The sequence below is a fragment of the Humulus lupulus genome, chromosome 6 (assembly GCF_963169125.1).
Source record: "Humulus lupulus chromosome 6, drHumLupu1.1, whole genome shotgun sequence".
Classification (NCBI taxonomy): domain Eukaryota; kingdom Viridiplantae; phylum Streptophyta; class Magnoliopsida; order Rosales; family Cannabaceae; genus Humulus; species Humulus lupulus.
In genome coordinates, this window is record NC_084798.1 from 36,084,419 (window position 1) to 36,110,472 (window position 26,054).

At 34.1% G+C, this 26,054-nt stretch overlaps 1 protein-coding gene across 1 annotated transcript; it reads left to right on the forward strand.

The window, feature by feature from the left end:
* Window positions 1-4,974: 4,974 nt before the first annotated feature.
* Window positions 4,975-7,338, forward strand: LOC133784973 (uncharacterized). The gene is made up of 2 exons (XM_062224236.1): window positions 4,975-5,645; window positions 5,709-7,338. The coding sequence occupies exons 1-2, from the start codon at window positions 4,975-4,977 to the stop codon at window positions 7,336-7,338; spliced, it is 2,301 nt and encodes a 766-aa protein (XP_062080220.1).
* The last annotated feature ends 18,716 nt before the right edge of the window (window positions 7,339-26,054 follow it).

Here is a 26,054-nt window from a genome sequence, read left to right on the forward strand (position 1 = left end):
GTTAGCATCCTAGATAGAGGAATGAAGTAGTTACGGTCCAAGAGTATTCCGATAGTCAAAGTCCTATGGAGTAATAGTTCTGAACGGGAGGCAACGTGGGAATTGGAGAAAGACATGCAAGGACGATATCCTGAATTTTTTGGTAAGTAAATTTCGAGGACGAAATTCTTTTTATTAGGGGATAATTGTAGAGTCCAAGAACTTTACTTAGCTAGTAGATAGTAGTAGTAGTAATAGCAATAGCTAGTAGTAGTTATAGTATGTTTATTACTGTGGATTTTGGTTCAAGCCGGGACTCAGTTGGACACTCGTAGCAACACTTGTAGATTTTATAAGTTTAACCTATAGTTTAAGAATATTAATTATTACCTAAGGTTTGATTAATATAACTGATTATGAAGATGATATTTATTATACTATAAGGTTTAGATGGACCCAATAAGATAATGACACTTGTCATGTGCATGTTTATTGAGAAATTAAGTATTTTTGAGGAATATTTTATTAAGAGTAATATTTGAAAATCTCAGAGTCTTCCAACAACTTTGAAATTGTTATAGGACTCAGTCGAAGCTGTTTACTCAATTCAAATTAGGCTGAAAAAGTGCAATTACGTATATAATATTTCAGCGTATGCCGATATATCGCAGCTCTAGGGGGCGATATATCGCCACTCGGGGAATACGAAAAACACGTAACTTCGCATGAACACTTCGACGAGCCTCGGGAACATAAGTCGAGGCGATATTCGACTCTAGGGCATTATTTTGAATGGTTTTGAAATCGAGCTCATTATATTCCATAACCTCTTGATAAGCCCAGAATCTTTTTGAGTGAGTCTTAAGCCTCTGCTGAACAAATATTCAAATGTTTTTCAATTAAGTCATTATTTTTATTCAAGCTAAAAGAAGATATTTTCATTCTTGAACTCTATAAATAGGACCTAGTACCCAACCATTTCTTTCATTCTTCAAACTGAGTTCAGAGCCTTCAAGCTGCTAGGTTTACTTTAAAGTGTTAAACACTTGGGTTGGGGTTATAAGCTTTATCATCTTAAGCTTATTAAACACTTGGGAAGTAAGATTAATAGTGTGATTTTCTATAAAGGTGTAGTTCGGCTATAGAGCATCTAAAGGTATTCCTATTCCTAGTTCATTTCTGTATATCTCATTAGATTTTATAGTTTTTCTCTACTCAATTCCTAACTCGTTGTTTTCATTCATGGTTAGGCATCTAAGTTCTTTGAACTTGAGGTTTCTTGTCGGTAAGTACCTTCTTGGTGGTTTATTTCATTCCCTTTCATCTCTTTCTTTTAGAATACTCACCTTTCCATTAATGGTTTTTAGGAGTGTTCCAAAATCCCGTCCTTGTGCTCACATCCCGGTATTTGGTAAGGAAAATAGGATAGTTATTATATGCTTATATGATTATGCTATAGTATGTTTTTATATGTTATGATATATGTATGTTTTTGGGGCTTATTGTTGCTTAAATAGCAAACCCCAACACTATTATGTTCTTGGGGCTTATAGTTGCTTAGCTAGCACACCTCATTGTATTTTGAGGCTTATAGTTGCTTAGTTAGCAAACCCTAATAGTTACCATGTACATGGGTTAGAATTATGGTATATGTTTATAGTGTATGATATATGTTTATAGTTTATGTTTATGTTTATGTGTCATGCTTTTAGTAGATTTTCCTTGCTGGGCAATAGGCTCATTCCATTATTTTATATGTGCAGGAAAATAGTTATGGCGGCAGTAAGATTCTTGGCAGCTTGGAATTGTGTATTGAGGGAGAATGGATTCGGTGGACTGCGCGAACGATTCGAGGACGAAGTTGTTTTAGTCATTTCAATTATGCTTTATATGTATTTTTCTGTACCTGATCTTGTAACAAAATTTATTTACAATTTAAGATATGTTTTATTTTCAAAATAATGGGATCCCATATCCTAACCGAATTTTATGTATTTTAACATTTGTTTTACAATTTTTAATAAAGTTATGACTATTTCGTATGTAAGTTTTTTTAGAATAGTGTCTATGTATAGTAGCTATTAATGGTCAAAAGTCTAGAATAAGTTGGGTCATTACAGCATCTTCATTCAATGATGTGTCAATCTTCATAATTGACAAATTCATCATCAAAAATCGAACCCAATCCTTATGATTAGTCTCATTAAGCATCAGTATAGCAGAGATATGATTGCTCAAAGCTGAAGGAACACAAAAGTAGCAATTATCAATTTACATTTTGTAGAGTCCAAGAACTTTACTTAGCTAGTTAGATAGTAGTAGTAATAGTAATAGCTAGTAGTAGTTATAGTATGATTATTACTGTGGATTTTTGGTTCAAGCTAGGACTTAGTTGGACACCTGTAGCAATACTTGTAGATTTTATAAGTTTAACCTATAGTTTAAGAATATTAATTATAACCTAAGGTTTGATTAATATGACTGATTATGGAGATGATAATTATTATACTATAAAGTTTAGATAGACCCAATAAGATATTAACACTTGTCATGTGTATGTTTAATAAGAAATTAAGTATTTTTTAGGAATAAGTTTATTAAGAGCAATATTTGGAAATCCTAGGGTCTGCCAGCAGCTTTGAAATCGTTAAAGGACTTAGTCAAGGCTGTTTACACAATTCAAATTAGGCTGAAAATGTGTAATTACGTGTATAATATTTCAGCGTATACCGATATATCGCAGCTATAGGGGGCGATATATCGCCATACGGGGATACGAAAAACACGTAGCTTCGCATGACAACCACGACAAGCCTCGGGAGCATCAGTCCAGGCGATATATCGGCTGTGGTGCATGGTTTTTGAATGATTTTGAAACTGAGCTCATTTTAATCCTTAACCTCTTGATAAGTCCAGAATCTTTTTGATCGAGTCTTCAGCCTCTACTGAACGATTATTCAAATGTTTTTCAATTAAAAATCCATTATTTTATTCAAGCTAAATGAAGATATTTTCATTCTTAAACTCTATAAATAGGACCTAGTACCCAGCCATTTCTTCATTCATCAAGCTGAGTTCATAGCCTACAAGCTGCTAGGTTACTTTAGAGTGTTAAACACTTGGGTTGGGGTTGTAAACTTTATCATTATAAGCTTAATAAACACTTGGGAAGTAAGGTTTATAGTGTATTTTGGTTTCGAGGTGTAGTTCGGTCATAGAAGCATTCAAGGTATTCCTAATTCTAGTTCTTTTCTATATTGTTCTTATAGTTCTTCTCTACTCAAATCCTAACTCAGTCTTCTCTATTCTTGGTTAGGCATCTAAGATCTTGAACTTGAGGTTCTTGTTGGTAAGTATCTTTTCAATGGTATAGTTCATTCTTTTCATCTCTTTTCTTTAGTATACTCACCTCTCTATTATGGTTTTTAGGAGTGTTCCAAAGTTCCGATCTTGTTCTCACATCCCGGTACTTTGGTAAGGAAAATAGGGTAGATTTGTATGCTTTTATGTTGTTGATATATGTTTATGTTATAAGTATGTTTTTAGTTGGTTTATTATATGAATTGTTTAGATAACAATCACATAATTTGTTTAGATAACAAATATATAACTTGTTTAGATAACAAGTCCTAATAGTAGATTCCTTGGGCATATGATTGTTTAGATAACGAGCCCCATAAATTTATATGACTTGTTTAGATAACTAGCCTTGTAAATTTATGGGCATATGATTGCTTAGCTAGCAAGTCCCAAGAAGTATGATGGCCATTGTAATAGATGTTCTATTTATATAGTCATATGATTATAGTTTTACAGTTTATAGTTTATAATTCATGTGTATGTTTCATGCTTGTAGTAGATTTTCCTCGCTGGGCATTAGGCTCATTCCTTTATGTTTTATATGTCCAAGAAAATAGTTATAGCGGTGGGAAGGTTCTTGGCAGCTTGGGGATGTGTATTGAGGGAGAATGGAATCGGTGGACTGCACAAACGATTCAAGGATGAAGTTGTTTAAGTCTTTCAATCATATTTTTATGTATTTTTCCGCATCTGAGTTGTAATGAATTTTAAGATCTAAGTCATGTTTTATTTTATTTTTAAAATAATGGGATCCCATACCCTACTCTAAATTTTATGTTAACCTTTGTTTTATAGTTTTAATAAAGTTATGACTATTTCATATGTATGTTTTCTTAAGATTAGTATTTATGTATAGTAGTTATATAATGGTCCAAAGTCTAGAATAGTTGGGTCGTTACAGTTGGTATCATAGAAACGGTTCATCCGCATTAAGTTCTCCTCGATACACACACTCAAAGCTCCGAATCTGACCGCCAAGTAAGTGTTTAAGTTATAGTTATTATGCTTATAAGTATAGCTAACGATTTTAGTCTTTATGTTTTCAGTTAAGAATGAACGGAGCATTAACATATGAGGATATTCGAGCCATTAAGGCTTTGAAAAGATTTGAGAACCAAGAAACACCGTAGGAGTGCTAGAAAGAATCACTCGGAGGCTACTTTTGTTCCACAGAGAAATAGGTCACCTCCAAGAATCTAAGCAGAACATGATGAGAGCAACGGAGCAATACGTTTTAGTAATTAGACTATTTAGAGATTTTCATACTGTAATTACAGCCTTAGAGGGAATATGGGAAACAATAAATGATGAAGATGAACTACCGGTAGCAATGAGATATTATTTTCTCTTAATTAGGTTCACTTCAAAAATGGAATTTCAGTTTACAAATGAGCAAAAGCATAGAATTTTTACGAACCTTCCTCGAGGGCATTTTGAGGCACATGATAATGAGGACTATGAGGAGTTAAATGATGATATGCTAGATGAAGGATCGGATATAGAAGATCCCGATTTTTAGAATAATTAGTTTCATTGTTTGTTTTAATTTATTATTTGTTTTCTTAGTGAAAACTTTCTTTTCCAAATTAATATCATGGTTATTATTAATCGTTCATATATTTAACTACAATAGGTATGAAGAGGAATTTTAAAAGTATAAAAAATTCCTCAACTTCTATAGGAAAGAATGATAAAACTACAAAATCAAGTTATGCGGATGTCAACATAAATCTTGAAGATCTTGAAAGTGACCCAGGATTGAGAACACCGATTATGGACCATCCTTTAAAAATTCGTGATCAAGTTCGGCGAGCATATATGCAAAAAGGTCCTTGTCAACCTCACCTCAAGCCATTTCCATCGACAAAAGTTGGACCTCAATCAAGAGCATTCAACGGTGCTTGGTATGAGGAATTTCAAAATTGGCTTGAATATAGTGTATCAAAAGATGGTGCATTTTGTCTGTATTGTTATCTGTTTAAATCAAATTGCGGAGGACAATCAGGTGGTGATTCATTTGTTGGTCAAGGATTTAGAAATTTTAAAAATGGAAAAGCAAGACTCTATACTCATGTTGGAGGTCCATCTAGTGTTCACAATCAAGCTAGGAAAATGTGTGAAGCGTTAATGAACGAAAAACAACATATTCAAACATTTTTTGAAAAACATTCAAAGCAAGGTCGTAGTGAGTATCGAAGTCGTTTGGAAGCAGTAGTTGATTGCATTCGTTTGTTATTGCGACAAGGGCTTGCTTTTCGTGGTGATGATGAATCTGGAGACTCGAGTAATCAAGGTAACTTTCTTGAGATTTTAAAATTTCTTGCTGATCATAATGAAGACATCAAAGCAGTTACATTGACAAATGCTCCTAAGAATTTAAAATTAACATCACCTGATATTCAGAAAGATATTGTGAGGGCTGCAGCTTTTGAAACACTTGATATCATTATTAAAGAAATTGGAGATGCGTTGCTTTCTATTTTAGTTGATGAATCTCGTGATATTTCAACTAAGGAGCAAATGGCTGTTGTGTTGCGATATGTAGATATAGATAGGTGTGTGATTGAACGATTTGTGGGAATTGAACATGTGGCCAATACCACAGCTGTGTCACTTAAAGGTGCTATTGATAAATTATTTTCTAGATATGGATTAAGCATATCTAAATTGCGGGGACAATGTTATGATGGGGCAACCAATATGCAAGGAGAGTTCAGTGGTCTTAAAACTCTTATTTTGAATGAGAATCCATCAGCTTTTTATGTTCATTGTTTTGCTCACCAACTTCAACTTGCTCTTGTAGCTGTCGCAAAGAAGCATATTCTAGTTGCTTATCTTTTTAGTGTGGTAACTATGGTGATAAATGTCGTTGGATGTTCTTCTAAGCATTGTGATATTCTTAGAGAAAAGCAAGATGTTATTATTTCTGAAGCACTCAAGTGTGGTGAAATTTCAAGTGGAAGAGGGCTAAATCAAGAAAACAATCTTAAACGTCCCAGTGATACTCGTTGGGGTTCACATTATGCTACATTGGTAAGCTTGATTAACTTATTCTCCCCTATAACTAATGTTCTTCAAATAATAGTAGACGATGGCCGAGCAAACTCTGAACAAAGGTTTGAAGCAAGTAATTTATTGTCTTTGATGTTAACATTTGATTTTATATTCAGTCTACATTTAATGAAAGCACTGTTGGGAATAACAAATGAATTGTCAAAAGCACTACAGAGAAAAGATCAAGATATTGCAAATGCCATGAAATTAGTGGAAATTTGCAAGGAAAGATTACAAGCAATGAGAGGCAATGAATGGGATTCCTTTCTTAATCAAGTCTCAAGCTTTTGTGCTAAATATAATGTGGATGTTCCTGATATGGATGATACATTTGTTGCCCAAGGTCGATCACGGCGCAAAACTCAAGAAATGACAAATTTACATCACTATCGTGTGGAATTCTTTTTTGTTGTTATTGATATCCAACTTCAAGAGCTAAATGAACATTTCAATGAGGTAAACACCGAACTAATTCTTTGTTTAGCTTCTTTGTGCCCTGGTGATTCATTTGTAGCTTTTGACAAAAAAAAGTTGGTCCGGTTTGCTGAGTATTATCCCAAAGACTTTTCTACTTTTGAGCTTATGATACTCGATGATCAACTTGAAACTTACATTATTGATATACGTACTAATGAGAAGTTCTTGGGTTTGAAAAGTATTGGAGATCTTGCTCAAAAAATGGTCGAAACAAAGAAAAATATTGTCTATCCACTGGTGTATCGACTTATTACATTGGCATTGATTCTACCTGTTGTTACTGCTATGGTGGAAAGAGTATTTTCTTCTATGAATATTTTGAAAAACAGATTGCGTAATCGAATGGGAGATCAATGGATGAATGATTGTTTACTTGTGTACATTGAAAAAGACATTTTCAATAGCCTTGACAATGAAGTTATCATGCAACGATTTCAAAACATGAAAACCCGTCGAGGCAGATTGTAATTTTTATTTTATTTTCTATGACAGTGTCCTATTTTATTTTGTTGAACATGAAAATTTATAAGGACAATTTATTAGTTATTTTTGTTAGTTTTGAATTAATATTTGTCCAAGCCCTCACTGATCATAATTTCTGGCTCCGTCACTGACCCAGCCATTTCTTCATTCATCAAGCTGAGTTCAAAGCCTACATGCTGCTAGGTTACTTTAGAGTGTTAAACACTTGGGTTGGGGTTATAAGCTTTATCATTATAAGCTTAATAAATACTTGGGAAGTAAGGTTTATAGTGTATTTCAGTTTCGAGGTACAGTTCGGTCATAGAAGCATTCAAGGTATTCATAATTCTAGTTCCTTTCTATATTGTTCTTATAGTTCTTCTCTACTCAAATCCTAACTCAGTCTTCTCTATTCTTGGTTAGGCATCTAAGATCTTGAACTTGGGGTTCTTGTTGGTAAGTATCTTTTCAATGGTATAGTTCATTCTTTTCATCTCTTTTCTTTAGTATATTCACCTCTCTATTATGGTTTTTAGGAGTGTTCCAAAGTTCCGATCTTGTTCTCACATCCCGGTATTTTGGTAAGGAAAATAGGATCGATTTGTATGCTTTTATGTTGTTGATATATGTTTATGTTATAAGTATGTTTTTAGTTGTTTTAGTATATGAATTGTTTAGATAACAATCACATAATTTGTTTAGATAAAAAATATATAATTTGTTTAGATAACAAGTCCTAATAGTAGATTCCTTGGGCATATGATTGTTTAGATAACGAGCCCCGTAAATTTATATGACTTGTTTAGATAACTAGCCCCCTAAATTTATGGGCATATGATTGTTTAGCTAGCAAGTCCCAAGAAGTATGATGGCCATTGTAATAGATGTTGTATTTATATAGTCATATGATTATAGTTTACAGTTTATAGTTTATAATTTATGTGTATGTATATGTTTCATGCTTGTAGTAGATTTTCCTTGCTGGGTATTAGGCTCATTCCTTTATGTTTTATATGTGCAGGAAAATAGTTATAGCGGCGGGAAGGTTCTTGGCAGCTTGGGGATGTGTATTGAGGAGAATGGAATCGGTGGACTGCGCAAACAATTCAAGGATGAAGTTGTTTAAGTCTTTCAATCACATTTGTATGTATTTTTCCGCATCTGAGTTGTAATGAATTTTAAGATCTAAGTCATGTTTTATTTTATTTTTAAAATAATGGGATCCCATACCCTACTCTAAATTTTATGTTAACCTTTGTTTTATAGCTTTAATAAAGTTATGACTATTTCATATGTATGTTTTCTTAAGATTAGTATTTATGTATAGTAGTTATATAATAGTCCAAAGTCTAGAATAGTTGGCTCGTTACACATTTATCAACATAATCACGTTGTTTGTACTCCAACTTTAACTTGAATGATCCATAAAAAATCAAAATGATCATTATATGCTAAAGTTCTATTAGTAAAAAATAGAACATTTTACAAATAAAGACAATTTATCAATACATTACAACCAAATACATCAATTTATTATCGACAGGATAAAAAGAATTGTGTGATTCGTAATGCTCAATAAATGTCATTCACCATTCTAGGTAAACTACCAAATCATAGAATTATTGACAGGATAATTTCAATTATTCATATGAATCTTAGAATTTATTTATTTTACTTAAAACAAAATGTGGGAATATATCAATATCAATCAAGATATTCATAATTGACATATTAAATCTTACGAGAGGCAAGAATTTAAGCACTCAATTATATTAATTACAAAAATAATCATTATATATATTTCACAAAAAATTTGAAATATAATAAAATCAAATTTAATTGATAATGATTACTTACAAAGTTGCCACAATAAAAATAATCAAGAAATATTATTTGAAATAAAACAAACAAAAAAATTAAATGAATCATGTTAAATAAAAAAAATTAATAATTAAACAAATAAATTAACATGTGTAAAAAAAAAATTAAGTTGATTACATGTAGTAGAATAAATTTTGGAGTAAACAAAAAATAGGCCCAAAACCGACCCAAAAAAATGGCCCAAAAAATTAATTCACGTTTTTTTTCTTCTATAAACAACATGTCATTTTTATTGGCCTCCAACTTCTTCCTTACCCGTTTTACAGCTGGGTTGGGTCATGTGACCCAGTTCGTGACCCAACGGAAATATTGTCATTCCGGCCACGATTTGAAGCCCAGAAAAAACAGAAGTGATCCCTGGATCATTGTCAAGAGATTCATGAGATTTATTTGGATCAAAATGCTCTCTAAACCATGAACTAAAAACTCAAATATGAAGCTCTCTTGACCAACTCAAAACTGAAAATGGAGGCTCTTAAACATGAAAAATTTTAGGCAAAATGGTATAAATGAGTTTCTAACCACCATTATTATATCATGCAAGCTTCATATTGTTTTATAAAACCCCAAATCTGAATTTCACAAAAAAAAATTCTCTAAAAAAGAAAACAAAATTTGAAAGGGAAGAGACAAAAAAAATTGGAAATGACAACACATATATAGTTTAGGCAACCTAAAATCTAAAAGCAACGACATTGTGTAGTATCTGGGAATTTTACTCAGTTAGATAGTAGTATCTTATGTTGTAGTATTTAAATTTTCGTGATATTGGTTCAAGCCGGGAATTATTTGGAAACTCGTAGAGCTTGTTATGAATTTTATAAGTTTAGCCTATAGTTTAGAAATATTAATTTTATCATAAGGTTTAATTAATGTAGTTGGTCCTAGAAATATTATTTATTATAACCTAAGATTTAAATAGAATAACTAAGTGTTGACTGTAAATTTAGCCAACGACGTAAGAACGTCAACTACGACAAACCTTCAAGAGAATTATAAACGACAACAGACAGTTTTTATCAATGAAAGTAAATAACACGAGATTTTTATAGTGGTTCAGCCCCGATGATCGGTAATAGCCTAATCCACTTAGAGATTTTATTACTGTATCTACACTCAAGATCAGATGAACCAGAGTCAACTGAGTTTCTTCAGTGCAAATATTCCAGAATACAAAAAATGGTTTCTCTCAAGAACAACACACTTTTTCTCTCTAGAACACAGATTCACTCTCAATTTTTCCAAAAAAAGTCCTTTTACGATCCTCCCAAATCTCTATTTATAGACCTGGGATTCTCAACTGATATCCCCTTTAGATAGGGATATTCCATTATTTACCTAATATTTATATTACAAAATAAACATTCAAAATATAACTGATCCCTAAATTCAAGTGAGGATTGAGTGATTCCCGGATGCTTGGACCAATTCTCACTGAAGTAGTTTCGGGTAGTTTGACGTAGTTTCTCATGCATGTTGACTACTCTTCAAGCTTTACGTAGGTCAAAGGTGGTATGTGCATGGCTTTCCTCGGACCAAAGGTCAGGTACATTTGGCTCTCCTCGGACTAAAGTCGTCCGAGGGTACTTACTTTGCTTCTTACCTCGGGCACATTCGAGGTATACTCCTTCATTGTGTCCGATCGGACACAATGGTTGTCTTCTTTGGCTTAAGGTGGTTCAAACCACCCTATTTGACTCCTTCAATCAAGGTCCGATCGGACCTTGCACTTTGCTCCTCGGATCAAGGTGGTCCGAGCCATCTTCTTCCTAGCATCTTCTCGGACCAAAATGGTCCAAAACACTTTCAGGCGTCTTGTGCGATCGGGCACAATGCCCCTCTCCTCGGACCTAAATGGTCCGAGCCTCCTTCGTTCAAACAAGGTCTGATCGGACCTTGGTCCTTTCTCTTCGGACCAAGGCGGTCCGAGCCACCGCTACATCTCCTTGGACCAAAATGGTCCAAGGTACTCCACAAGTACCATGTCCGATCGGACACATCCTTCTTCTCCTCGGACCAACATGGTCCGAGCCTTCTTTTATATATCATCACCTTGGATCCAAATGACCCAAGGTAGCTCTCCTATGGGTACCTCCGATCGGGCACGACTCCTCTCCTCGGACCAAAATGGTCCGAGCCTTCTTCGTTTAACCAATACTCGATCGGGCATTGGACTTTTCTCCTCGGACCAAGGTGGTCCGAGCCACCATCTACTTCTCCTTGGACCAAAATGGTACAAGGTACCTCCTATGAGTATGCTCGATCGGACATAGTCCTCTCCTTGGACCAAAATGGTCCAAGGTACCTCATACGCATCATGTCCGATCGGACACCACTTCCTTCTCCTCGGACCAAAGTGGTCCGAGGTATACTTTTCCTCTTCACCTCATTCAAGCCCAAGTGCAACTCTTCCACATCATACCCGATCGGCCATTATGTGGCTTTCCCCTTGAGTAAAACTTGAGCCTTGGTCATTCCCTTTGAACTCATTCGAACCAAGCTTAACAAGAGGTCCCCTAAGCTTAGGTCCGATCGGACCTATTGGTTTTATACTTTGAACCAAACTTCAATCCTCCCCTTCAACTTCTTGGACTTGGCTCCAATTTTATTACAAGGGTCTTCAAACTGAGGTCTGAGCCAAACAACCCCCAGTCCAAATATTCTCTTTGATCGGGCATATTTGGCTTGACTATCTGTCCCATTCCTTAACTGATGTATTGGGCCATTACTAAGCCAGATCACCCTACTAACTCATGCCACGTGTCAATTTCACTGCCACGTCATTCTTTTCAAATTTTTGGGATAACACTAAGAATATGACATTTGTCACATGTATATTTATTAAGGATTTAAGGATTTTAGATTAATAAAATAATCAATGATAAACCTAGATTTAGAATCTCGTTTTAGGGATACATATTATATATATGCCCTTCCCTCAGATGTTAGGATCTCGTTTTAATTAGTCAAAGTGGTTTAAACAACTTTAAATGTGCTTAAAACGTCTAGAAACGTGGTTTAGTACATAAGCGTAAGCCAATATATCACAGCTATAAGGGCAATATATCGCCTATGCTAATACGAAAAAACACGTCGACCTTGCATGATCGAAACCACGGGGCCTTGACAAATCAAAGCAGGCGATATATCGCCTATGGTGGGCGATATATCGACTGCCTGTGTCATTTTTGAAACTTCGTGGAATCCAAAGCTAGAATCAACCCTCAACAGCTTGGACTTGTTCTTAAACAATTTTGATCGAGTTCTGGGCATATGTTGAGCAGAGCCATTTTTATTCATTTATTTATTCATTTTAATGGGAGTTAGTTTCACTCCTTGTACCCTATAAATAAGACCATTCACTCAGTCTTTTTCATCATTTTTCAAACACTTCTCAAAGCCTCTAAGCTGCCACTAGAGAGAAACACTAGGGTTTTGGGGTTTAAAGCTTTCAAATCTAAGCTTTTCTAAACACTTGGGAAGTAAGTTATAGTGTGATTTTGGTGTTTGTGGTATAGATCGAAGCTCTAGCTATCTAAGGCATTCTTAATCCTCGGATCTAGTCTATTTCTATTCTTCTTATTCTTTTCATTTAATTCAAATCCTAACTCGACATAATGGCTTCTAGTTAGGTACTCGTTTTGCTTTAAACTTAAGATTTTCAGTAAGTCTTTATTCTGATGGTTTAGATCTTCTCTTCATCTTCTTTCTCTAGGAAACTTATGGTTTTTACTGTTTGGTTTTAGGAGTTTCAAATTCAGTACTTGTCTCCAATACCTCAATTTTGGTAAGGAAAATAAGTTAGATTTTATGTGCTATGTGTTTGTATGTTTTTTTAATGTCTTTAGTCGCTTGGGAAATATGGTTGCTTAGATGGCAAATCCTAAGATTTTTATTGTTATCGTAGACTATAGTTGTGTCTAAACCTACCTCTATAATAATAGTTAAAATAAGAGGGTTGTAGTGGTTTTTATCACATACTACGATAATGAGTTAATGACCATTAATATTGAAGTCTTTTTTATATGTTATGTTTTATGTTTTATGTTTTAGTAGTTTTTTCTTACTAGGCATTAGGCTCATTCCTTTTTATTTAGATTGTGCAGGTAAATGAACATGGAAGGCGGGACAGATCCAAGGTGGCTTTGGCTTGTGTATCGGGCGAGGAACTAAAAGAATGAACCAATGGGATCGATCGAGGATGACGTTATTATTTTGAGTCTTTTGAATTATGTCTTTAAAAGTTCCGTACTTAGTACTTTGAATATTTAAATTTTAATTAAAGATTTTGTTCTCCTATTTATTTATGTATAAACAATGGGATCCTGCATTTTTGGATTTTCTATGTATTAACAATATTAATTTGATTATTTTATGTATATATCCAAAAATAGTAGTTATGTCTTAGTAGTTTTAAAGGTCTGAGGTCTTTAAATTAGTCGGGTCTTTACACACTGGTACCAATTGATAAATAAATAGATGAGAAAACAAACATTATTCAGAGAATTCAACATAAAACAACCTCATCAAAACAACATGCATTTAGTTTTCTAGGTATGCCAAAATTTAGAGATGAGTTAGTAAATACACACATCCACCATTACTTCTTAGAGCTTGAGCAAATGTCATCTTAACCCTGTAAATAACCAAATACAATAATTAGAAGATGAAGTTGAGATAGTCTCTTTTGAAGCATCACACTACTGCACTCAAGAATAATTCATCTCAATACACTTAGCGTATTTCAGAACCCCTTAACCATAACCCTTAAAAAAAATCCTAAGGGAAATCTCATTCAAAAGAAGAATAAGAACTTCTATAAAAAGCCTTATGGAAAGTCACATATATAAATTGAACAACACCATCAATAGTAAAGCTAATATAAATTGGAATCTTTGTTAATATTAACACAACACAACACTATTAATATTAAAACATTTACCTTATCTCATTCATATATATATTATGTGGTTGGGTGGAGTTCGTGGAATATGTCCAGGTGCCGGCAGTGGTGATGATGTACTCAGAGAAGAATGTGTAGTAGTGTAAGAGAGACTAGTGAGTGTGTGACTTTCTGAGTGAGAAACTAAGAGAGAGAGAGAGATGAGCGAATGATTGAGTGTGAGTGACTGAGTGAGAAGGAAATGAAATAGATGAGATTGAAAGAGTGTGGTCTGTGGCTGGGAGCTGAGTGAAAGGTTAGGTTTTCTTTGTTCTAAAGGATATATATTATACAATTTTCATTATAATAATCTTAATATATTATATATAAAACAAATTAAATATATATGTTACACATACGGGCCCGGTTGGCCTATATAGGGCCAGCATATTCACGTCCCGTAGCCGGACCATATAGTTTCGACCATGCACTTCTTTTACCGACTAGGCTTCGGCCTAAATGATAATTGGTGTTTCAGCCCAAAAAACGGGTTGGGTTGGCCAGGTTGGTCGGCCTAGCTCAACCCATGTGCACCCCTAAGTGGCTATTCGCATCCAATGCAACAACACATAGCATGTGTCCCTTATACTTGGTCTTCAAGAAAGTTTCATCCACATATATCACAGGATGACATGATCTAAATCCTCTTCTACAAATTCCAAGTGAGAAGAAGCAATAAAGAAAGTGACCCTCTATGAAAAAATTGGTTATCCTACCTGGATTTTTTGATGTATCATATGCAAGTAAGAAGGTAACTTGGTGTAGGAGTCTTCAGTTGTCCCCCTAACATACATAAGTGTCTTCTCTCTGCATCTCCATGCCTATGATTTCTTCATATCCTCGTTTATGTTGTTTGTCATGTAGCTACTCTCATCAGTAGCATATTTGTTCTTGATAAGGTGCCCAATGACCCACGGTGCTGCTTGATGGTGGTCTTTCTGTCATACTTCTAGTGAGCACGTATGTACAATATTGTAAAATATGATCTCAAACATGTAAGATCGCGCTAGTTTTCCCCCTTAATCTCCAACCACAGTTAGGATCCTTGCAGGTGATATACCATACATCAGTACCAGATTTCTTTACCACAAACTCAAAATTATTCTTCATTACGAAGAGAGTTGCTTTGGTTTTTAAATCCATCTTGTTGTCAAAATTCTTCCCCAAGGTGTATTTCTCCCACCAAATGAGGAGGTCCATCATGGACCAAAGGCCATAATATCTTCTTTCCTAAACATGGGAGCACTCCATCTTGTGTGATCTTCTATTGAAAATATTGGAACTTTCCCTCTACTGTTATCTTGTGCTCTAGCAGATGACTAGAGTTTGTGTCAGGTGTTCGGCGTCCTTCACTTGGTAGGTGTGCATGTATAATAGGAGGTACTAGTTGTTCTTGTAATTGTTTGACTTGCAAATTTCCTAACCTGTCAATCAACACTTCTGCACTGTAATATAGGTCTGAATCATCCCTTGACCCTTCCTCATTATCTTCATCAAATTCAGCTACTAGATCGTCATTCACATAGGGGACATACTCATACATTATGTCCTTCGGGAAACCAGTAGGACCTCCAGTTGGGATATCAACATCAACAATATCCATAGGATTTCATTCTAGAACAAAAGTGCCCACCTCACTACCAACTTTGTTAACACTGGGACTGGGACTTGGAGATGGATTTGCAATGAAAATCTTCTTAACAGGACTGACACACAAGGGAATCATTTTTTTTCAATGTTATTCCTAAGGATACATAGACTTCAAGATCACTTTCAATATGAACGGGTGTAAATTTTTGGTCGTCGCATGTGTAAGGAACCTCCAATTTCAACCCATACAACTATTTATCAACCTGAAGTGCCTCGTGCAATGTGTCAAGAAGTTGGAAGTACATTACATCCTTCTCTATCAATATCAATGTACATTGAGCATCCTTGAAAATCTATTTTCTACCATCTGTTTCCCAAACACCATTGTAAGAAACAAAAATGTAAACACTGGAACCTGAGATGAAAAAAACAAGGAATTGTTAAAAACATTGTAAATAATTTTTTTCTTCAGATTTAACAAAGACACCTATCGAGCAACATATATAATAGATAAATTCACCCAACCTGACCCCTACACAACTAATACAAATATGATCTTCGAGCCCATGTCGAGTAGCCATTGAGAAACTACTAAACTAAAATCTATGCCCTAATCAAACCTTATCAAGTAAATAAATATATGTATATTGAGCCACTATCAAGCACCTATCGATCAAATATAAATATATATTGAGCCATCATCAAGCACCTATTGTGCTCGACAATAGAACCTATCCCCTACATCTTAATGAGCCTCTATCGAGCAAAATAGTTGCAGAAAACACAGAAGTACCCAGAAAATCGCAGATCAAGATAACTCACAAACAAACCAAAAAAACACACTAATGTATACTCGGATTTGTTCGAAATAGCCAAAAAAATCAAAATAAACAACACCCAACACTAAAAAAAATTAATAATCTTCTTACCCATGGTTTTCCCATCCAATATCCCTAAAAATGGATGTTGTCTTTGATATTGGGATCTTCATAACTACAATGGAGATGCTTTCAACGATTTTACAACGAAATGTGGTTGTGATTGTGGTATTCTAGTGTAAACCATGGGTTTGGTTAGGGAGAGTGAGCTTTTAGTGTGTGTGAGAGAGAGGGAGAGAGCGAGAGAGAGAGAGAAAGAGAAGAGAAGTGATGGAAAAATAAATGGGAGGGGTTGTTGGGGTTTTATGCCCTAATTAAAACCTAATATCTTTGTAATCTCATTTTATTATCAATAAAAGAATAGAAATCAATTTTTGACTTGATCAATCACTTTGCTCACATGTTTTATTTTCATGATTATTTTTTTAATATAAACTTATATTAAATTTCGAACATATAGTTGATCACATTTATACTGACGTAATCACAGTGGAATATAAATATGATTATATGTTCAAACATAAGTTAGTCCTAAGATTAGTCAGTACACAGGATTTACATTGACTTGCCAATCTACGATATGATCTACTTACACATTGCAGTGTTATGTTCATTCCAGAACATTAGCATAGTAGATAAGGTCGGATGCATTTGTTACATCAAACTAGACCGATATTAACAATAGATAGGATAAGGAAACATACTGTTATTATCTATTCTAGTCATATCATATAGTTGACCATAGGTCAATTAAATCTCAATTCTGAGTGGTTAGTATTCTAACTGATTGTATTATTTGAGTTATTTGACTTGTTCGTTACCAGCTTACCCTACAGACTATCCCATACTTACATGTTGGGAACTCAGTGTTGGATTAGCTTATACAGGATCTTTATTTATTTTCATGTATATCTAATATTAAACAAATTAATACGAGATAGCTTAAAACATGTTTCTAAAATTGAATTCAAAGATAAACAAAGAATAGAATACTTACAGTATACGCAGCGGAATTAAGAGTCCTTCCTTCAGTTTCTCTAACTCTTGTATCCTTTCTGTCGCAGAGTATTATCAAGAAACTGAATCGATCTTCTATTTTCTTCACAATCTTCCAATGTATCCTTAGAACCACCTAGACTAGTGTGGGCAATTCTCAACACATGAGATAGATATAGAGAGAAGAAGAGAAAATAACAAAGTGGCTTAGAAAATGACTTGTGTTTAGAGAGAATATAAAACTTTCAGAAAATCTGACTTGTGACTTATCAAACTTATGTTTTGACTTCTCTCTAAGCACTCCTTTTATAGACTCAATTAGGCCATTTTATTTAATTAAAAAATCAATAAAATAACAGCCATTTTGAAGCCCTAGGTCAAAATTATCATGAGCTATAGGCCCGTGAAATTTCTCATTTGATTATAAGCACATTGGACTTAAAATCAAGGCCTGTATTATTTTCTATTGATTTAATTAATTAAATAATTATTTAAATCCTTTATCAAATTAATTATTTATAATTTGACATTGATTTAAAATTATTTATTAATTTAGATACCAGTTTATCTTAATTAATAAATCTGCCATAATTTCTCTTTTCTTCTCAAAATTACACAACTCTGTGAAACTATCCAAAATTGACATGGTCAACTTTGATAATTCTAATTGATAATTAAATCAATTAATTGAGACTATCTAGATGATTTTATCCAAGGTACAATGGGGACCATGGGCCTATGAAATCAAGCTCCAATAAGTTATCATAAATCTAACAAATAAATTTACTAACTTACTAATTCCTCGTGACTCCACTATAGACTTGGAATTGCACTCTTGAATTCATTGACACTCTATAACAAATATAGATACGCTATTAATTATCCATTGTTACAACCATAATTTTCACCCAATCCTCTATAGACGGTCTACAATGAGACAGGACTAAAATACCGTTTTACCTCTCATTGTATTCTATCCTTAAAACACTTAGTTCCTTGTAAATGATATTTCAGTAAACTAATTTAATTACTGAAATGAGATCTCTATCATTTAACACCTTGAACCAAACTAAAAGGAAACCATCGTTTCACTTCTTCATCAGAAGCTATAGATGTTCATATCTATGATTAACAGTCCCACTCAATTATACTACCGAGTTCCCAAGATGTAAGTATGGGCTAGTCCGTAAGGTAAGCTAGTAACGAACAAGTCAAAGAACTCAAATAATACAATCAGTTAGAATACTAACCACTCAGAATTGAGGTTGAATTGACCTATGGTCAACTATATGATATGACTAGAATAGATAATAACGGTATGTTTACTTATCTTATCAATTGTCAATATCGGTCATGTCTGATGTGACAAATACATCCGATCTTATCTACTTTGCTAATGTTCTGGAAAGAACATAACACTGTAATGTGTAAGTAGATCATATCGTAGATTGGCAAGTCAGTGTAAATCCGGTGCACTGACTAATCATAGGACTAACTTATTTCGAACATATAATTATATTTATATTCCACTGTGATTACATCACTATAAATAAGATTAGCTATATGCTCGGGATTTAATAGAAGTTTATATTAAACAAATAATCATGAAAATAAAACATGTGAGCAAAGTGATTAACCAAGTCAAAAAAAGATTTCTATTCTTTTATTGATAATAAAATGAGATTACAAAGAATTTGGGTTTTAATTAGGGCATAAAACCCCAACAAACTCCCACTTGCACTAATTGAAACTAATGCCTTAATTCTACTAATCCCATCTCCTTGATATGCTTATCGAATGTAGCTTCTGGTAGTGTCTTTGTAAACGGATCCGCAAGATTGTCTTCAGTTGCAATCTTCATAACCTTCACATCTCCCCTGGCCACATATTCTCGAATAATGTGATACTTCCTTTCTATATGCTTACTCCTCTTGTGACTTCGAGGTTCTTTCGAGTTGGCTATCGCTCCTGTATTGTCACAAAACAACACAAGCAGTTTATCCATTTCTGGAATAACACCAAGATCCGAATAGAACTTCTTTAGCCAGACTATTTCCTTAGCTGCTTTTGACGCAGCTATGTACTCAGCTTCCATGGTGGAATCTGAGATTGTAGACTGCTTTACGCTTCTCCAAATCACAGCTCCACCCCCAAGAGTAAACACCATTCCAGAAGTAGACTTTCTGTCATCGACATAAGTCTGAAAATCTGAATCGATGTAGCCTACAGGGTTTAGAACACCACCCTTGTAGACTAACATATAATCCCTAGTCCGTCTCAAATACTTCAGGATATGCTTAACTGATATCCAATGTTCCAGTCCTGGGTTTGATTGATACCTGCTCACTACTCCCACTGCATAACAGATATCTGGTCTAGTACACAACATGGCATACATCAGACTTCCAACTGCAGATGCGTAAGGAACTTTTCTCATTGCATCTTCCTTTTCATGAGTCTGGGGAGACTGCTTCTTTGAAAGATGAATTCCATGGCGGGACAGTAGACCCCCTTTCTTGGAATTTGTCATTGAGAAACGTTCAAGCACTTTATCAATGTAAGCTGCTTGAGATAGAGCTAAAAGTTTGTTCTTTCTATCCCTGATGATCTGGATACCTAGAACATAACTTGCTTGACCCAAATCCTTCATCTGGAATTGAGTGCTCAGCCAATTCTTCACATCTGATAATTTCTTAACATTGTTCCCAATGAGTAAGATATCATCTACATAAAGAACCAGGAATACCACTATTTGATTTGCCTTCAGTTGGTAAACACATGGCTCATCAATATTTTGTTCAAAGCCATAGGTTTTGATTATTTCATCAAACCTAAGATTCCAGGAACGAGAAGCTTGCTTAAGTCCATAGATGGACCTATTTAACTTACAAACTTTTCCTTCTTGTCCAGATACTTTAAATCCTTCTGGTTGATCCATAGAAATGACTTCGTCAAGCTTTCCCTTAAGAAAAGATGTCTTAACGTCCATTTGCCAGATCTCATAGTCGAGAGCGGCTGCTATGGATAGGAGGATGCGAATGGATTTGAGCATGGCTACCAGACTAAAAGTTTCCTCATAGTCCATGCCTTTTCTTTGGGTATAACCCTTTGCCACTAATTGAGCTTTATAAGTCTCGATATTTCCATCAACACCTCGTTTCTTTTTGTAGATCCACTTGCACCCAATGGCCCTAAAGTCACTAGGTGCTTCCACAAGATCCTAGACGGAATTTGAGTACATAGACTCCATTTCCTGTTTCATGGCTTCGAGCCATAGTTCCTTTTCAGGGCTAGCCATTGCCTGTTTGAAAGACAACGGATCATCATCACTAGTGTCACCAACAACCATATTGGTTTCACCATCCAAACCATAGCGAACTGGGTTCCTAGAAACCCTCCCACTACGACGAGGCTCCGTGACTGTTTGCTCAGGAACAGTGGTACTTTCTTCATTTAAATTGACTTGCGTCAATTGTACATGAAGAGTGGGAATTTCATCATCGACTTGCGTTGATGACGATGGAATATTGGTTGGAGTAAATTCTTTAACCATCTCCTCTAAAACTACTTTGCTGCGAGGTTTAAAGTTTTTGACATAATCATTTTCCAAAAAAGTAGCATTTGTAGAAGTAAACACTTTCTTTTCTGAATGACTATAGAAAAGTCCACCCCGAGTACCTTTAGGATAGCCAACAAGCATGCAAACTTCAATTCGCGGTTCTAGCTTTCCCTCATTTTTCCTCAGGACGTGAGCGGGACACCCCCAGATTCTATAATGGCGTAAACTAGGTTCACGACCATTCCAACGTTCTAAAGGTGTTTTGGGGATTGATTTTGACGGCACGACATTGAGAATGTCATTCGCGGTTTCAATTGCATGTCCCCAGAACGAAGTTGGTAGAGTTGAGTAACTAAACATGCATCTAACCATTTCCAATAAAGTTCTGTTCCGGCGTTCCGCTACACCATTTTGTTGCGGAGTACCTGGGGTAGTAAGTTGTGATAAAATCCCAAGTTCAGTTAAATGATCTTGGAACTGCATATCCAAATGTTCTCCACCCCTATCAGATCACAAGATCTTTAACGTTTTACCTAATTGGTTCTGAGCCATTGCTAGGAATTCCTGAAACTTTGAAAATGTTTCTGATTTCCTATGCATTAGGTAAAGACATGAGTATCTAGAGTAATCGTCAATGAAAGTGACGAAATACTCAAAACCACCCCTGACTTGTACATTCAAAGGTCCACAAACATCTGAATGCACAAGACCAAGTGGTTCTTTGGCCCTATCACCCTTTGCAGAGAATGGACGCTTGGTCAGTTTGCCTTCTAGAAAAGATTCACAGACAGGTAATTCACCTAAGGTGAGTTCCCTCAAAAGTCTGTCCTTTGTAAGTCTTTTAATCCTATCATAGCCAATGTGACCTAGTCTCAAGTGCCATAAATATGTCATATTATTGTTATCGGTATTTTGACGTTTATTGGTCCTAGGTTTAGCTACTTTGAATAAATCATTATTAAGAGCGAGGGGTTCGTTAGGTCGCAGAATCTAAAGCCCGTTTTCCAAACATGCAATACACAATTGTGATCCATTGAAAGAAATAGATATATTAAAACTTGTGAAAGTCATAACAAATCGTTCTAATTGCAACATGGAAACTGAAATTAAATTTATACTAAAATCCAGAATAAAAAATACATCTGTTAAAATTAAAAATTTATTTTCGAACTTCAGACGAGCTCTTCCTCTAGCTTGGACCGCAACGAACTCTCCGTTCCCAACTCTAAGCTTTAAGCCACCTTCGTTCACTTCCTCCCATGATTCAAGAAGCTGTAAAAAGTTACAAACATGGTTAGTAGATCCAGAATCAATAATCCAAACAGAGTTATCATTCTCTAAAACACATGTTTCCAAGATAAATGAACTATAATCATTACCTTTATTTTTATCTGCTAGAAACTTGGGGCAATCTTGTTTCCAATGCCCCTTTTCTTTGCAGTGAAAAAATTTACCTTTACCTTTCTTGTTTTTCTTGTTTTTCCCCTTAGGCGTCTGTGCACTCGCCTTTGTAGCCTTTGCAGACTTGGGGTTGTTGTTTTGTCCACCTTTTCTCTTGTTTCCAGCTTTTGAAGACGAAGCTTGGTTAGCTTCAGCCTTAGCTAGATCAGCAGCAGTAGTAGTAGTTGTCTTCTTTTCTCCTCCCTTACTAGGTCCACCCATGATAGACTCAAAAGTCTAAAGCTCATTCATGAGCTGCGTCAGACCATAGTTGAGTTTATTCAACACATAGTTGGGGGTGAATGGAAGGAAAGATGGAGAAAGACTGTTAAGGATTAAGCCAACTTGAGTTTCCTCATCTATTATGGCTTCGTGCAGTTCAGCTTCCTGAAAGTAGTTTTTCATCTTGATCAGGTGATCACGAACATGTTGAGAAGGTGTCATTCGAGCATTGGCATATTTCTTGGTGGCCTCAAAATGAGTCTGCGCTGACTTGGCACCAAACATGTCTTGAAGTTGATCCATGATTTCATAGGCTGTCTCGACATTCTCAATCTTTGTCTTGAGAGTGTCGACCATACTAGTCAACATGTAGTACCACGCCTTGTTGTTAGCCGCCTGCCAACGCTCATACTTGTCCCTCACAGACTTGGTAGCTCCTTCAACTGGAACTTCCGGGGATTCCTCAGTCATGACGAACTTGGAGTTGTCACCTATCAACACAATGTTGATGTTTTGCTTCCATTTAAGGAAGTTTTCTCCAGTGAGTTTCTCCATCGAAAGTTGAGAAAGGATGGAAGTAGCCACAGCCATAACTCAAAACTACAAATTACCAATAAAATAGAAATCAATCACATTTTCTCAATAAAACTTCTATTCACACAAATTTCAAGAAATAGCACAACATATACCAAAAATATGTAAGATATGAGAAAAAATACCAAAAACAATCATATATTTATTTCTTTAGGTTTTTAACTAATTTACGATATCCTTGTCCCAGTTGGCGAGAGTCAAAAATACCACTAGTTAAATAGAGTTGTAAACTCATTTAATAATGGACACCACTATTAACAACCTACTATTCGAACAAAATAAGAAAACAAAATCTCTTATTTTATGAGCTAGACCCACGGTTTCAATAATCATAGACTTAGTCCTAGTAGTCACCGTAGGGGTGAGTCTAGTAGAATTTGACCTATAATTATCTATCTTTCGAAATCTAACCTTGTCAAAATAACTAATGAACACCTTCTGTAGGGGGACGAATCAAAGCGCCTCGAGGCCCCATTAAGCTATTGACTATGTTAAACCAACGGTGGAGATCGAATAAAATTCTTAAAATAAGCTCATTATAAAATTAAAAATACTATTTTTATTATTTATTTTTAGAAATTAATGACTATGGTTTTCCCCCAAAAAATTAAACAGATTAAAAAATTTTAAAACCAAAGTCCTATAATTTCGTATTAATTCTAAAGTGTCACATTGAAACAAATTCAATTAATTTAGAATTAATTTGTTGCTAATCAATATTTAGGTTTAACTAATATAATGAACATATACAATTAAGTCCAACTCAGGTAAATGGGCCTTAACAATTGGGCTTGTATGGAGGAGGGCTGGGTCCAGTATATCGTTCCCACTACAAAGGCCCCCTATCTTCCATACAAGGTCCAAAAGATAGGAATTTAAACCTTCGTTTTATTAATTGTTATTAATTGATTAGACCCATTATAGTCATGCAAAGCAAATGGGCCTTCACAAGTGGAATCACCCACAAGAGAGGAATTTAAACTTTACATTTTCTAATGGGCCCAAATAAAACCTATCATTTTATGAATATTTTATTTGGCAAAATACCATATATCTAACAAACATATGGGCCACAATATGCATCTAAGCCCAATTGCAAAAATACCACATATAGTGCAACACAGATATGTTATAATTGGATGGGCCTAATCATGTTACTATATGAGCAATTCTATGAATTTATGCAAAAATACCACAATTTATTTCATTTGCAAAAATACCACAATTAATTATCTAGAATTTATCAAAAAAAATTCAAATTAATTAAATTTTTTACAAAAAATAAGTCAATTTAAATGAAATTTATCAACAATTAACAATAGTTAATTTAAATTTCATTTATCAACAATCAACTTGGTTTTAGGTTAATTTGATAAAAAAATATTAATTTAATTTAAATTGGATTTATCAACAATTAACCAAAGTTAATTTAAATCCTATTAAAAAAATATTAATTGGCTGAAAAAAAAAATTCAAAATTTAACCAATTTTAAATTTTAAAATCAATATCTTAACTATTTTCTAAAATATCTTGTGTTGTTATAATTATTAGCTAATATTTTAACCATTAAAAAAATAAAATATGAATAGTTATAACAACCCTAAAATATCTCAAATAGTTAAACAAATTCAAATATCCATAAAAATATCTAACTAACAATGTTCAAATTTCAAATAATTTAAATATTAAAAACTATAGAATAAAAAGATATTTATATTTTCAAATAAAGATTTAATAAAAAAAATCAATAATTTAAATGAAAATATCTTAAATATCTGATATCATAATTCTAATATTTTAATATATTAAAAGATTTAAAATTAAGTTGTTAGTCTATTTTTAAATTTGAATTTAAATGTTTGTAGAAAATATATAATTATTTAAATCCCAACTAACAAAAATATCTTTTTTTTTAAAAAAAAATTAAATGATGAAACAAAAAAAATATTTTTGGTTTTGATTATAAATAATTTATTTCTACAAATTTTAATTTAAAAAAAAAAAAAATTTGAAAAAAAAAGGATGAATAGTACCCGTGGTACTGTTCACGGGTACTGTTCATAGTGCTGGTGTGCGTGGGCGCGCGCGCATGGAAGCCAGGCCAAATTTTTCCAAAAAAAAATTTTTGAGCAATTTTTCAAACCAAAACCATTTTCTAAATAATTTTTAACATGTTTTACACAAAATAAAGCATATATAAAAATTAATAGCATAGAAAACACAACAAAATAATTTAAAAATTGCTAAAATTCACATAAAATCAATATGTTCATAAAAACATGAAAAACCATCCAATTATTCAAACATATCATATAATCCAATTTTAAACATGTTCATGCATGAAAATAAATATTACCAAAGGCTCTGAGGCCAGATGTTGGATTAGCTTATACATGATCTTTATTTATTTTCATGTATATCTAATATTAAACAAATTAATACGAGATAGCCTAAAACATGTTTCTAAAATTGAATTCAAAGATAAACAAATAATAGAATACTTACAGTATACGCAGCGGAATTAAGAGTCATTCCTTCAGTTTCTCTAACTCTTGTATCCTTAAGGTCGCAGAATATTATCAAGAAACTGAACCGATCTTTTATTTTCTTCACAATCTT